Here is a 15396-nt window from a genome sequence, read left to right as displayed (position 1 = left end):
GTCTAATTATTTTCTCTTTCCCCCGGTCTTCACTAAGACATTTCCTTCCAGGTAAGATGGGTCTGACCGAGGAGCGCAGGGGTCTGCCACGGGCTGCAGCAGCGGAGCAGAGACCTCACCCCGGGGTGGGCCACTGTGTTCCCAGACGGCCCCGGGCGGGGAATAGGCTGATGCTATGCAACCCCAGAAAGAGCCGGCAGAAAGATCTCAGCATTTCAAAACCGATGATACCTACATTTACCTCAAATACCTTATTTCAAACCTCAGAATTCGGTGCAGACAGGCTTATTATATGATGGGAAGGTTATCCCATCATCATGCCACTCTGAACGCATCGATCCCAAAGGGACTAAGGGAAAGAACAGTCGAGAAGGCCTCGTCTGTCTGAGGATTTCACTACCTGTAAAGCAAACCGTGTTCATCAGACGCCCTGCGGGATCTGCAGGGTCACCTCCTCTTAACAGATGAGGAAGCTGAGGCTGAGGTCACGTGTCCAGTAAGTGGCAGAACTCCGGTGAAAACGTAAGATCTGTCTTATACTAAAGCCCATATACCTTACAGCAAATCGTAACTTCACAAAGGCCATGTGTGAATTTCACTGGCAATGGGAAGAAGTCTGTTTCCGACGATGAGAAGTAAATTATCGGAGACGCACACTTACGCGGAGAGATGGCAGGCGTGTTCCTGTGCTGAGCTTTGATGCATGTTTTTTACGTGGGTAACTACACAGAATAGTTAGCATTCGGCTTACTCTCTAAAAATTAAATGCAATTTCAACATCAGACACATCAATGCTAAAAAAAATAGTATGACACGTGGGAAAAGTTACATATCTCCTAGAACACAGTGACTGCAATATCCAGTCAAGTTTCTTAATAAAGTAAATTTTAACAAATGTCCACTAAGTCAAAATCAAGTTCTTATTTTATAGAAGAGCATGAATTTATCTTAAGTTCTAACTATGGAATTTACAATGGCCAGTACAAAGTAACGAAGTTTTTACACTAAGACATTACACTATGACATTTGTATTTACTTGAAGAGCAAACGATGAGCCACGAGTCCCAGCCGCCCCGCTGGCTGGGTTGTAAGTGCAGCTCTACTGAGACACACGCACCGCCCCCTGCAGGGCTGCTCCTGCGCCACAGCAGCCGAGTGGAGTGAACGGGGCAGAGACCGGCCGGCCCGCCCAGCTGGACACACCTGCCACCTGATCCGCCCAGAAGGAGCTCGCCAACCTCCGCCGCACCGGCACTCCACACCCGTGTTCACTAAATGCCTGTCCGCAGACCACGCACGACTCCTCTGAAACACCCCACAAACGGGAACAAAACTAAGAGACGCCCAGAGACTCGTTTCCAACATCTCTCGTCCTCTTTCTGCATCTCGGTTCCCAACTCACCTGCGTCTCCGTGACGCTCGCTGCTTCCCTTTGGTCTCCGGTGCCATCACTGCTTTTTCACTTATTACTTCCAATTCTCTCTTGGCTTTTTACATTTTAAATCTAAGTCAAAAAGCTCCACCCCTTCCATTTGACTTTTCCTTTTTTCTGCCTCCCTCTTCCTAACGCGTTCATGTAACCACATTACCATTTTCGCAAGAGCGTTACACAGCCAGGGGACAGGAAATAAACTCAGCACGCGGCCCCACTGCCGGGGCCGCCGGGCCGAGAGGGAGGACAGTCAGGGCCGCTGCTCTCAGGGCAGTGTATTCAGAGGACAGCGAATGAGCCAAGCGGGACGCCCCGGCCCCGGCCCCGGCCCCGGCCCTGGCCCCGGCCCCAGCCCCGGCCCCGGCCCGCAGTGGGCCAAAGTAACAAACATACGGAGAGAGAGAGACGAAGAAGAAAAGTTTCTACAGCTGAATGAATTCTCAAGTCTTTTCAAAACAGTCTAGGCAAGAAGTAATTTCGAATTCTAAAATATACTGCTCAGACTACACAGACAGTTAAGTTTGGAAATCAAACCTCGAAATATCAGTATCTTTACTGTACTTTCCTCACAAAATAAAAATAAGGAAATTTGGGTGATAATACATACATCATAATGTTTATTGATAACACACTTTATTAATATAATATGTTCTCTATCTCTATAGAAATCTTTTAGCTTTAAAATTTGGAAGACTATTTAGTAATATGAATATCTGAAATCTATGCAAACTTATTACCTACTACTTTTATAGAAAGTCAATTTTTTCTGAAGAAATTTTAAAACAATATAGTTAATGGGAAATTTAATACAAACTTAAAAATTTCTTAACAAATGATCACTGACTGGTGTGAGATATAAAACAAAATGTACGTGGTGAGAAGTGCCAGGGAGAAAGCACTCACTCACTCCGTGTCCAATGCACAGAGAAACACAGCAGACAGATCCTCCCCCGCCTCCGCATCAGACTGCAGTTCTAAAATCACACCCAACGGCCGTTCTTCTCCTGCCTCCACTCCTCCGTGATGGGACTCCGCCCCAGCCCTAAGCACCGGCCCAGCTGCACACCCTGCTTGTCTCTATAACAAACCCCTGAATCGATCCACAGATGAAACTGAAGTCCGAGTGCCTGCACGAGGAAGGAAGGGTCTGGAGAACACAATCTGCTGCTGCTAAGGCTTAAGTTTCAAAGCTGTCCTAGGAGTGGTTGCAGTGACAAAAGCGAAGTGAGAAAAAGAGTCATGTAGAAAAAGCTTGTTAATGATGAAATGAAGCCCGAGATAAATTTACTGCCTCACCAAGTAAAACACGTATTAACAAGACAGGTTTCTCCCTGGAAAAACATGTATCTGGGGGCTTACAGACGAGCTTCCGGTACGAAAGCTGGCGAGCAGGTAAGAGCAGCAGCACAGTGCACTCTTCTGTCCCAGCTCGGCAGCCAGCTGTGGATCGCATGTTTGGGTAGGAATCAGAGGTGTTGTTTAAAGCAAGAACTAAAATGTAAAGTTAGCATTAACCTACTATACTTTAAATGACATGTAATTAACATTAAATGCCTTTGAACTTTATTCTATTAATACATTTCAATGTTGTACGGAAGACAAAGATGTGTCTTTTTAAAATAAATATTGAACCAGTAAATAAAATCAGATAAAAATGCTATTAAATACCATTTGAGTGACATAAAGTTTTGAAGTTTTTATTAATTGTGAAATTTTTAGGATAGCATAAAATGATATATTTTGTGCTTTTCTATAAAAGTGCCTAAGTTTTAAATAAGAAATGCTCCTAGAATTGATTTGGTTCTCTTTTGAAAGCAAAATTGCTGGTTTTCAGATCAAATTTCAGAGACTAGGACTGCTTAAACTCCTAGATGACATTTAAAATAGCAAGTTTAGAAACAGTATTTCAAGTAAATCATATGAAACTGCATATATAATGACGATATTTCCTAAATTTATATTTATGACTCTAATTACTATACAATAACCATATACTTGTGTTCAGAGCTCTAAGATTCACAAAACGGGGACTTTAACAGTTTCTCATAATGCATTTGAAAGGAGAAAACAATATACAGAAAATACAGAAAATACAGTTGTAAATAAAGTCATTTACAACTATGACCTTTTCTAAGAAGTACACATCGGCCCTGGCTGGTGTAGCTCAGTGGACTAAGTGTGGGCCTGCGAACTGAACAACTACACTGCAGTTCGATTCCCAGTCGGGGCATGTGCCTGGGTTGCAGGCCAGTTCCCAGCAGGGGATGCACGAGAGGCAACCACACATTGATATTTCTCTCCCTTTTTCCTTCCCTTCCCCTCTAAAGATAAATAAATAAAATAAAGAGAAAAATATTTATTAAAAAAAAAGAAGTACACATTGGAATTATCAGAGAAATATTTCTGTAAATAAACACAGTGGAACCTAGCACTGCCAAATTTACATAAATTTGTGTTTATAAATATAGCTTTATATGACTAAAGCCCCTTGGATGAACAGCTTTGTGAAAGCACACCCCCGACAGAGTCAAAGTTCTGGGACCCCGCCCCTGCGACCCAGGCCTTGTAGACCTGCCACTGAAGGGGTCCCCTCAGCCAGCTGGGCTCTGCTGCGCAATCACACAACATGCCCACTAGGTGGCGTCCGAGCACTTACAGTGGGAGACGTGGCCGCGGAGAGCAAAGGCAGGATTCCTCCACAAGCAATGATGATGTTGTCCACCATTTGGGAAATGAGGTGAATGGTGTTATGGACAAAAATGATGTTCTCATTGCTGTTGACGAAATCCATTACAGACTTCGTGGAATGGCTGAAACAGCAGGGAAAAATACAAATGAACACTTCCTCGGCTTAAAAATAAGAAATAATTTAGACAGACGTTTGTAATATTTTTAAGTGACAAACAATGAAGACCTAGGCAAATTTAAGGAGCTGTTGGAAACAGTGTACTTTATGATTGAGATACTATATTACTGAAAGTGCAGCATTCGCCTCTACACAGTCGTTGTGTGTCTATGCGTGTCAACCCAGGATTTTGTTTCTCTTTAAGAAGTACAGTGCGGTAGCCTGATTCGAAGACGTGTGACTAAGTCCACGAGTTTGACTGAAACGTTTGTCGCGCAGAGCTACTCGTTCTGTGCCAAAGCAGAGCTGGCGGGGTAACAGACACTTCACCCCTCTGTAGCACTGTGCCTGTCCAGCCCCACTGAGCTTCTCCACTGCTCGTCGCCGAAGGGACGTGACAGGCGAGTGCTAACGAATCAGGAAAACTCCAAGGACTTCTTGGATAAAAAAGAGGAAAGACCTCAAAGGTTTGCAGTGCAGCGTCCCAACGCAAAGCATGCCATGGAGACGCTCAGAGAAACGCACTGCTTTAGTCTGGTGTCAGTCAAGAACAGAAACTATTTTCTAATGGGGGGGAGAAACTATTCCATGATCAAATTTAGGTCAATGATTCTCAACTTTTTGTAACTTTAAAATATTTTGTATGATATCTTAGATTTCTAATATGAAGTGCCACCTTTAAAAAAGCACATTAACTAAAATTGGATATTTGGAAACATTATGAGAGTCCTTAAAAGGAAACGAAGACACGTGGTAATTAAAGGGAAGGAGACTGAGACGCCTCATAGGGCAGCTGCCGACATTGCAACTCAGGAGACCCACACGCCGACAGGCACGTTAACAGCGACGTGTCGCAGCGCTCCAGGCTCCTCGTGTGCTGTCCCCAGGCAACGCAGCCTTCTCACACTGGGAACGGAAAGACCTGGGTCTCTGCCCGCGAGCGGACGGAGGACGCAGTGACGGAGCAGCCCCAGAGGTGAGAACCCCGGGCAGGCCTGGACCACCTCCCGACCGGCACAACTGCAGTTCCGTGCTGATGCTGAACTAGAGCAGGTACAGGGAAGGCTGGCCTCGCCCCCGCTGATAGGTTACTGTCCAGAGCTGCTCCGCGTAGACTGGTCACTGTAACCCCATCCCCTTCTGCTGGTGACTGACTTACAGAAGAGCACAAGCTCCTGCTGGCACGTGAAGTGTAAGGGGGGTGTTTCCTGAGGAATTTGTATTGAAACAAAACAGAAAAGAAACAAAAAAGAGTGAAGAGGGGAGGAGGAAGAGAGAGAGAGCGGGGGCAGGGGGGACAGAAAGAGAAGGAAAGAAGAGGAGGGGAAGAAGCCCTGTCCTCCAGTTCAGCAAGAGTCCTGCGCTGATCCAGGCTGGGACCTGCTAAAGCCACCCTGACCCTTAGAAGCAGAATCCCGAGAGGCAAAGAAGCCATGTGAGTCCCGAGACCGTGCGCCGCCGGTTCTCGTGGACGTGGCGGACGCTGTTGCAGAGAGCCGTGGACCTCCTAACTTAGGTGCTTACCGTACAGGCAAACGATTTCCTCGTAACTAACCGGTTGTGTATCCACCATTAGAAAATTAAACATGAAGCAAGGAAATGATTTAATTTACGTAGACTTGGTTTTCTTCCAATGAGTCTATCTGATACCCACTAACCTAAGTGATATAATCTCTAAAAATAGACATCATAAGTTTAAATTTTAATAGTATATGTATGTTACAAGATTAACAAGAATGTATTTAGTATGTGGTATTAAATTTAAAAAGATTAAAAATGTGAAAATTTCTTTGAACCAAAACTAATTTTTTTTTGTTAAATCTATTTCACACAGAATAGGCAATGCAAGATTTCAAAATTCTGCTTTCTATTTGTCTTAAGCCTAAATTCTTGGAAACCTTTTGATATGAGGCCCAGGCCTTATAGCCTTTATAAAAACATTTATGCTTCTGTAAGAAATTCAGTTTATCTTTAATAAAGTTAACTTGTGAGATTTATTCAATGATACAATTCACTTCTGAATTGGCTGGTGCCAGTTACTTAGACGCCCATTTTCGCCCCCTCTACAGGAGAGCAGCCCGTCTACCTCCTCCACACGTGCACATCCGTCTCCAGCGCGAACAGCAGGTCGGTGAGAAGCCGCTGGTGCATGGGAGACCACTTGAACTCGGGGATGCGGAACATCGTCGTGCGTGGGCCGGGGCTGAACTGCCGCCGCTGCTCTTCCGTCATCGGCATCCCCCGGAACCCCAAATCCACTCGGAGGTCTCTCTCTGGTGCAACCGACCGACCCTGAACAGCCTGGAGAAATACACGGTGAGCATCTGTAGACTGCACAAGAAACTCCTCGTTTCAAAATGAAAACCACCAAAAAGGGAGGGAGGGAGGGAGGGAGGGACGCTGTCACACGTGACTGAAGCAGGCCAGCCCGCCCCTAGGTGCTCTGCACCCGGTGACCCCCTAACAGAAGCCTGAGCTGCGAAGCTGCTGTGAGTGCTGCTACTTGGCAGTTTCGGAGACCAAGCCAGAAAACCTTTCGCACTGAAAACCAGCCCCCTCGACCCTGTTCCTAGAGCCTTTACACGGACCACGCTTTCTCCCTTTGGAAAGCGAGCATGTCCTCAAAGTGACGCAGAGGGACATGCACCGCCAACAGCTTGTGATTAAAAACACAATCAAAATAAATAGCACTGGAACAGAGGCACGTTAACTTCGAAGTCCGTTTCCCTCATAACACTTCCCTCTAGAAAAACAAATGCACCGGACATCCAGGAGGCCAGAACAGTGCCCACGCCTCCAAGTGGAACCCAGACAAGCCCAGTGGTCGTGCTCCACACTGCACGTTCCTGTTTCCAGGCCACACCTCGTTCGGCACTCCTGCCCCGACCCCCATCACTGCAGGACACCCTTCCACACACAGGCTACGCCATGCAGGAGTCTCCTTAGGGCACAAAGACACCGCTTACACATACGGCTCACCCTCTACACTAGGACTCGTTAAATCTTTTTGATGACGTTAAAAGGTGAGCAGAAAACCCGGAGAAAAAACAATCAGTAGGGGTAGAAGTTTTCTTCCACTCACTCTTAAATTGTAAGAGTGGAATTATTTAGCCTAGAAAATAAGGAAGTAGTCTTAAAACTCAAAGCTCAACAACTCGGACCTGTATCAGAAAACAACGCCCACTCGGAGCTTCAGCCAGGTGAGGCTAAAGCCGAGGCCCTCACGTGCCCTCACTCCTGGGCCTCAGAGCCTTCCCCTCTGGGTCCTACACTCCAGCAGCCCACGGTCCCAGAGCGAAACCTCACTGCTGAGGACTCCGCAGGCCTGCCGCTGTGCCCCTCCCCTGGCCCTGTGTGCACAGAGGTCAGCTCTAGGCAGGCCGCCCCGGTGAGTGCCACCCCCTCCGGCCCTGTTCCCTTGCCACCAGCTCACTCGGGGCTCCAGAGTCCTCTCGTTTACATCCACACAACAGGGTTGGGCCTGGGGCTTAAAAGGTTACAACTAACCACACATTCAGAGGGAAGATGTTAAGTACAAAATGTGTAAATGGAGTCACAGAGCCATAAAATAGCAGAAACGGGCAGACCCTTCAGGGCCGCACTTTAATCTAATGCAATCTGTTGTTTTGTTTAAGAAAGTTCAAAGGTGGAGCACGATTACAGACAAAATGTGGTAGAACTAGGCATATAATTCAGGTATTTTAGATCTCTTTTTTATGTACGACCATACAACTCAATTCCACAAAACATTCTTACGTCGGGTTGGCCAAAAAGTTCATCTGTTTTTTTTCCCATAAGATGGCTCTAGTCACGCTCAGTTGTCTTTAACATCATTTGAAACAATTTTGTTAGACTGTATTGCAACAGCTGTCATATCAGCATGCATTAAAAAATTATCAAAATTCATGAATTTTGTGTAGCCATTTTATACTGAATACAAATACATAACATTTTTGGCCAATTATGTGCTTTATTATTTCAAGAAAGGTAAAAACACAATTGAAGCGCATAAAGTGATTTGCGCAGTGAAAGGAGAAGGCGCTGTGAGTGGGCGAACATGTCCAAGTGGTTTGAGGAGGCCGTGCTGCAGACATCCCGCCGGCCGATGCTCCACAGCAGGTGGACCAGCTGAAGCTGACAGTGATCACACTGAGACACTAACAGAACAATCAACGTTCTACCCGCGGGAGGAGATAGCCAACATACTCAAACTATCCAGATTGATAAAATGTCTTATTTTATGGAAAAAACTATACAGACTTTTTGGCCAACCCAGTACTATAACCAAAGAGAAGCCTGGTGTGACTGGTATAAAATGACTTGGCTGTGATGAAACTAACACCGTATTCGATACAGTTCTGAACTCACTCACTTGGGTTGTAGTAGTTGTCTGAATTTTCCGGATTTCTTTTCCCAATTCTTTGCCGTCGTCAGACCTCTCCGTATCTGAAACTATGCTCCCTGCATCGATATTTGGCGCAGTCCTGCCCCCAGAAGATTCCGTTTCCAGAGCTGTGGCCGTCACTTCGGCATATGCTAACCCTTTCGAGGCCGAGGCTGAGTCTCTTTCCGAAATACTGCTCATGCCATCTGAGGTGGTATGGATTTTGAACTCTTTTTCCTCTATGATAGTTGCACAGGTCAAGTCTACACTACTGGTCATGTGAGCGAGCAACCCAAGGTCATCGCTAACACCAAGATGCACTTGTGTGTCCTGAATATTTGGAATAATGTGATTGCTAGAAAGCTCAGGAAGGAGCTTCTCGTCCTCTTTGGGAATTTTATCAAAGAGAAACGATGCGCGGTTAGGAAGGTCGTCTTTCTCGTCTGCGAGCGTTATCAGTGGGCCGTTATCCTTCTCCTCACTCTTCTTCATGGTCCCGACGCCCCCGTGCACGTCGCTCTGGAGTTTCTCCACGGCGGCGCTGTACACGTCGTCCAGCAGGGACTCCACCCCCACCAGGGCCCCATTCTCCCCGCCCACCAGGGTCTCCGGGGACAAGTCCATGTCATCCAGCTTTACCTCGGTGGCTTCCACCTTCTCCGCCTTGATGTCGACGAGGAGGTCGTGCACTTCCACGTGCACGCCCCGCCCCGGCCTGTCCGAGGGCCCGAGAAGGTCATCGGACACTTTGGCTGCCATGAGCAAGTCTCGCGTGTCGGCGCCGACGGGGTAGTCCGTCTCGCTCTCTGGGCTCTGGCTCTGGGACAGGTCCTCGACCTCACGCATCTCCATCCCGCCTTTGGCGCCCGTGGCCTGTGAGGACAGCCCGGAGATGGTGCTCACACTCCCCTTCTTCCCCTTCTTCATGTTCTCCTCCTCCTGTCGCTGGTACTCTTCGTACATCTTGGCCAGGTACTCCTTGTGCGCTTCGTAAGTGACCTAAGGAACAAGTCGTTTTTTAAAACAAAAAAGAACCAAAAATTAAGATTTCAAACCCAGTTTGTATTGATACTAAGACAAATGCTTGGTTTCACCAAGTGCTTAGAAACAGTCATCAAAAATAGTTTGACTTCTTAAAAGTCCAGAGACACACAGTCGGGTGAACTAACAATATTAAACTTGTAAACGAGTGAACTGTCCTCTCAGGTGAGGCACGCCAGTGTCACCCTCACCTAGGGTGCCGCCGAACGCCCACCCGTCTGCGGTCCCTGCGCTGGGACGGAGACGCGGCTGAGCACAGCCCCCAAGTCCTGTCACCGGCTCGGTCTCACCGGCCACTGCTCCATGCGCCCGTTTCAACAGCTGCTTTTAAAACCCACACACGTTTACAAATATGTATACTTACAGGCTGTTATAACATCACAATTTTACGTTCACACAGTTTAATTTGTTACTTATATAGGCTTGTTTTAAAATAATCAGGGTGTGTGTGTATGTGTAGACAACAAATAATGCAATGTCTTTTCCTATAAAATACTATTTTCAAATTCTTTAATGTAATAATAAAAAGGTGCCTATACATTATAAAATTCAAATTTTTAACAGGAATAAAAGTTTTAAACTTAAAAAAGTTCAAAAGTTTTCCTGGGAGGCACATATGATATTAATTTTTACCTCAGTCACAGGGCAACATAATTTTAGTTTGTGATGGGCCTTCTTTTGGAGATCACCTTAATACAAAAGCCCCTTCAACTTATGGAAGATGAAATTAAGTGCCGAAAGCAGTTTATTTACCACACACCGTCTTCCTTCTAACTAAAGATCAGACAGTATCTGAAATACAGATACACAAATTTCTAGAATTAAGAATAAAGAAAAAATAATGCCATTAAGAATACTAATAATCTTAAAGACTTTAAAGGTATTTATGATTCACTTGAAAATAAAAATAATTTCTGATTACTTTTTAAAAGTCCCCCAAATTGTATTTCAGAGTCTACTTCATAAAATATTCTTGTAAGAATCAGTAGGAATGTTTTAGTTTTTAAAAGAGCAACTGGCTCAGGCTCAAGTGCTCGGACCTGCTTTGGAACCTGTGTGGGGCCACCTTTGGAGTCTAAAATCCCTGATGACCCAGAGGTAGAGCAGTGGAAGAACCCAGAAAGGGGCCCACCAGAGGGCGCCAGAGGAGCGCCTGCAGCCTGCCGACCTGGGAGCGGCAGGGCGGGGGACAGAAGCTGCTGAGCAGGCTACCTTGGAATGGGCTATGGAGAGGGTGTCCACCCACACGCGCCAGCCTCCCCACTCGTATTTGATGGCGTGATACAACAGAATCCGGAAGATGTTATACACCATCTCGGTGATCTTCTGCTCTTCAGAATTTTTCGGGTTGATGTAGCCGAGAGAGAACATCCAGTCCTGCCACACTGAGCACTGCAGTAAGCATCTGGTGGGGAAGGACATCGTTAGACACAGACGTCCCCTCAGAGTTCACGGTGCTGAAGTGCAGAGAGTGGAAACACGGTCTGACCCAGGGACACTGGGGGCAGCCATTCTGCACCATCTACACACCGTACCTGCCCTGACGCTTCCGTTTTTCTACCTGGGAAAATCCAAGTATCACTTAAAACTGCTTCCCTAATTCTCCCAGTCACACTTACCGATTACTTTCCTACTCCCGCATCCCATACTGAACTCACAATGAACTTGAGTATGTGAGTACCACAGTACCTTGTGAAGTGCTGACTTAGGCAGCCACCGGGGCTTCGGACTGGACCCCACATGCCAGGTAACGGGCTTCAAACACATGGCCTCAACCAGTTACCAGACAGACGCAGTGAGCACAGAGGGCTATGGGCAAACCCAACACACTAACTGTTTAAAAGCACGACTGGCAAAAACAGGTAGCAGCACAGGGGTCGGTGCATTTTAAATAATGGTTTGTGAATATATATTCATATATTCGATTAAAATGTAATATTCATACAAGTAAAACATAAAAAGCACAATAAATGCAGATTTTATCACAGAAACATACAATGCCTTCTGATGATTACAAGTATTTAGCAAGTGGGAAAGACTTGAAATTTTTCTATGAAACATTGAAGATAAAAAAATAAGGTTACAGAATAAAGTTTTGTTATAGTACTCAAACTGCTCACCTTCTGTTTTCACGGCTGTTACTGAAAAGTTTTATCATGTCAGATAAAAACAAACGACGGACTTCCATCAGTTCTGCACTGGGTGTAGAGTTTTTTAACAAAGTTGCCACCACCTTAAGAATCACTGTAAAGTAATAATAAAAAAGATATAGATTTACAACGGCATCATATTTTCCACTCAAAACATACTAACAACTTTTTAACCGAAGGCTTAGCAGCACGGTGAGCGAGCTGCCCGTGTCCTGGGCCACGTGAACCCGGCGGGGCCGCGGCACCACGCGCTACTGGGCCACGCGCTGTGAGGAGGAGGGGCTGCGTGCTCACTGGGGTTCTGAATCTTCACCGTGGAGTCCGGCTCTGGGTGTGGCTTGTGCACAACCTGAGTGCACACTTGCTCCGTCAGTATCTGAAAAACAGATGTTGAATTCCATTGCAAAATAATGCAAACTATAACTGCAAAATATATATACACACAAAGCATTTCAAAAATATTTCAGCTGTGTTCAAATCAAAAGATATCTCTTCTAAAGGGCCTTCTAGTGAATTCTGCATACTTCTCAATCTGGAATCTTCAAAAAATTGTTTTAATGATAAAGACAAAACCAAAACCAGTATTTTTAGAAGAGGAGATTAATTAGGAAAGGCAAAAGACTTATTTTGTGTAAAATACCTTTTCAGCATACAACCTTAATACATGTATGCTGTGAATTGTCAACATTTGACTCAATGTCAAATTAATTTTAAAAACTTAGAAAATAAGTAAATAAAATACAGTCGGAAGCCTGGGTTCCAACTCCAAGTGAAGTCTCATAGCGGACATTCTTTACAAACAATGCGGCTCATTGTCATTTACTGCGTGTTATCAAAAATTTTCATTCAAACAACCACAACAACAACTGACAGAGGAGCTGACCAAGTAAAGTGAAGCCTAAAACACTCACTAATTCACCCACTAAAACACCACGTTAGTGAGTAGAGACCTTGTACCCCTCTCCCCACCACTACATTCCCAGCAACAAGCACAGCGCCTGACATATTGCCACTACTCAACAAACAGTGAGTTTGAAAACGTACAACAATGTACACGTAGTGGACATCTGACCATTACTGAACGTTCAGCCTTAGCCTGTGTTTACCTAATTCTTGCATTTATAAAAAAACCCAATGAGACTATACTTAATAAAGACATTTTATATTAGTGATTTAATTTCCTGTTTTGCTAAGTTCTGAATGAACCTTTTCAAACAGTTCAACCTACATTAGGGTACAAAGACTTTGGGGAAACTATGAAAGTTTGTGGAAAGCCCAGCTGTACACCACTATATGGTAAAAGCTGGAGATGAAGAAAACTAAAGAGACACACGGATGGTCCCCATGATTGGAAAAAGACCATACTATCCAAAGTGGCATTTTTCTTACCTTTCTGCTCAGACTTTTGTTTTAAAAAAAAAGATAGGAAATTTGCTTAATCCCATTAGGAATGTGTATCCAAACAGCACTGACTTGAAACAGAAACCTTCCAGTCCTGGGATGGTGAACAGAGAGCCTGAGTGTGGTCCCCTGTCATCCCGCAGGTCTGCTGAGACGGGACGGCCCCTCGGGACATTCTGAACAGGGCCTCTGGACACACAGCGCTAGTCAGATGAGGGGTTTTCAAAGTTTCTTTGAAAACCAAATACCACGGAACAGGCAGTGGTTGGTGTATGCTTACAAAAAGTTTCATACCAATTTACCCGGAAAGACTTGGTGTGAACCTATAACCCAGTGGACAAGATCCCGATAATTCTGGTTACAAAGAGATTCAAAATCACAACAGACAAGGCTTGGAAAAAATGAAGCCACAGGCTTCCATAAGAACAGTCAAAGCTTCCTCATCCCCCGAAGAAAAGACCTCATTGCACAGAAAACAAAGTCCATCTCAAAGACTCTCCGGTTGCCCACTGCTGTCTCTGGCGAGTCCCCGTGTGACCGTTTAACCATGAGGGTGATGCCCGTGGTACCTTCTGAAGGTCTGCCTTCAGAAGACAGATTTACAATGTCACAAATAGTTCTTAACTGTGCTACAAATCGTTAAGTAGAGAAAATATAGTTATCTGTAATTTACAGATGGAGTAACAATGTAAATATAAAGCAAATAAAATTTAAAACATATTTTGCAAATGTTATAATTCTCAAAAAATATTTATATAGAAATAGCTCTGTGCAATTTCAAAGAGGAGTCCATTAAAATTAACTCACGCCTTAGTGTGTGAGATACAAGAATAAACTCTCCTCGGAAAATGGAGACAGGGATGCTTTCTTACTAGTGTTTCTCGTTTTAAGAATGGGGAAGACAGCGCCTGGCAGTTTCCTAACCTGAGTGCTGCTGTCTGGCGCGTCCTGCCGAGAGCCGAGCGCACTCAGCCCTTCGGCGTCCACTCTCTGCTCTACTGCGGGAACCCTGGCACGTGCAGGACTCCGAAGGGCCCAGGGGCACAGTCCTTGCCCACTGCGTACATGTGAGCACCCTGCTAAGTGAAGTGAGCCAGGCGGTGAAAGACAAATACCGTACGGTCTCACCTAGAAGTGGAATCTAATCACCAAAACAAAGGAGGGAGCAACACAGAACCAAGGACATGGAAATAAAGAACAGACACAGTAATGGGGGGGGGGGGGTAATGGAGGAAAGCCAAAGGGAAGAGTGACCACGGGCAGGAGGTGGGCGTGGGTGGGGCAGGGGCGGTGGTGGGAAAACGGAGACAACCACCAAACATCACAACCAGAACCGCTGCGGTGTACTTCCAAGAGCCCTACCTCATACAGGGTGTTGTACGTGGTGACGGTCACGGTGCTGGTGTGCAGCATCAGCCGTTCCCCCAGCAGCGTGAAGAGGCTGTGGGTGTGCATGATCTCCACCTTCCTCCTGGAGGGCGGGGCAACAGGGAGAGCCGCCCCCGATCAGTCCCACCCCGACGCGCCGCTCCCCACGCAAGGCTCCCCACGCGCGGCTCCCCGCACTGTCCACACAGATGCTCTTCCCTGAGCACCTGCTGCCCCCTCGGCTGTCTCTGTGCAGGTTTCCCCTCCAACTTCCTCCCCCCAGAGCTGTATCAGCTCATGATTCAACACCTCGTGTTATCCTGCCATTTCTTCCGACTGCTTGAAATTCTGTTTAGTAGCTATCCTTCTTCAGAAGCAAATAATCTGTCTTATTTTTTACCTTATGATAAAATTTTTAATCACAATTATGCACTCCATAGCAGTATTTTCCATATTTCTGTACTTTTAAATGTGCTTTATGGACAAGTTTTAAAACACTGCATCTGGGCTTGAATTCTTTATTAATATCTCCTGACCAATTTCTTCAAACAGGCAATCCTTACCTCTTAATAGTAAAAGGACACGCGTTTCTCACTCTCAGCCATAAGTGGCCAACTCTCTCTGACTCTGGCTACGGTGACACAGCCTCCGCGTCTGGAGCACCTCTCCTCCCCCTCACTGGACCAGTGACTTGGAACCGAGGTGGAAACAGTACCCGTCCTTGCAGACTACTGAGCGTGTCCGGTTATTTTATCCGGATTTTGCGCAGCTTTCA

The 15396-nt window shown here is 45.7% G+C and overlaps 1 protein-coding gene across 4 annotated transcripts in view; it reads right to left on the bottom strand.

Moving 5' to 3' along the window:
- Positions 1-15396, bottom strand: part of NBEA (neurobeachin) — a 465797-nt gene that overhangs the window by 355550 nt on the left and 94851 nt on the right. For all 4 annotated transcript variants that reach the window (XM_037057645.1, XM_037057647.1, XM_037057648.1 and 1 more), the window contains exons 18-24: positions 14616-14724; positions 12147-12228; positions 11823-11946; positions 10915-11107; positions 8650-9660; positions 6364-6578; positions 4089-4242 (exon numbers count right to left, since the gene is read on the bottom strand). In XM_037057645.1, coding sequence (XP_036913540.1) covers positions 4089-4242; positions 6364-6578; positions 8650-9660; positions 10915-11107; positions 11823-11946; positions 12147-12228; positions 14616-14724 — 1888 coding nt within the window. The remainder of the gene's footprint in view (positions 1-4088; positions 4243-6363; positions 6579-8649; positions 9661-10914; positions 11108-11822; positions 11947-12146; positions 12229-14615; positions 14725-15396) is intronic.

The sequence above is a fragment of the Sturnira hondurensis genome, unplaced genomic scaffold (genome assembly GCF_014824575.4).
Source record: "Sturnira hondurensis isolate 20B ecotype Veracruz unplaced genomic scaffold, ASM1482457v3 Scaffold0009719, whole genome shotgun sequence".
Classification (NCBI taxonomy): Eukaryota; Metazoa; Chordata; class Mammalia; order Chiroptera; family Phyllostomidae; genus Sturnira; species Sturnira hondurensis.
The sequence above is the reverse complement of the archived record's forward strand: the minus strand, read 5'-3'. Positions and strand labels throughout refer to the sequence as shown.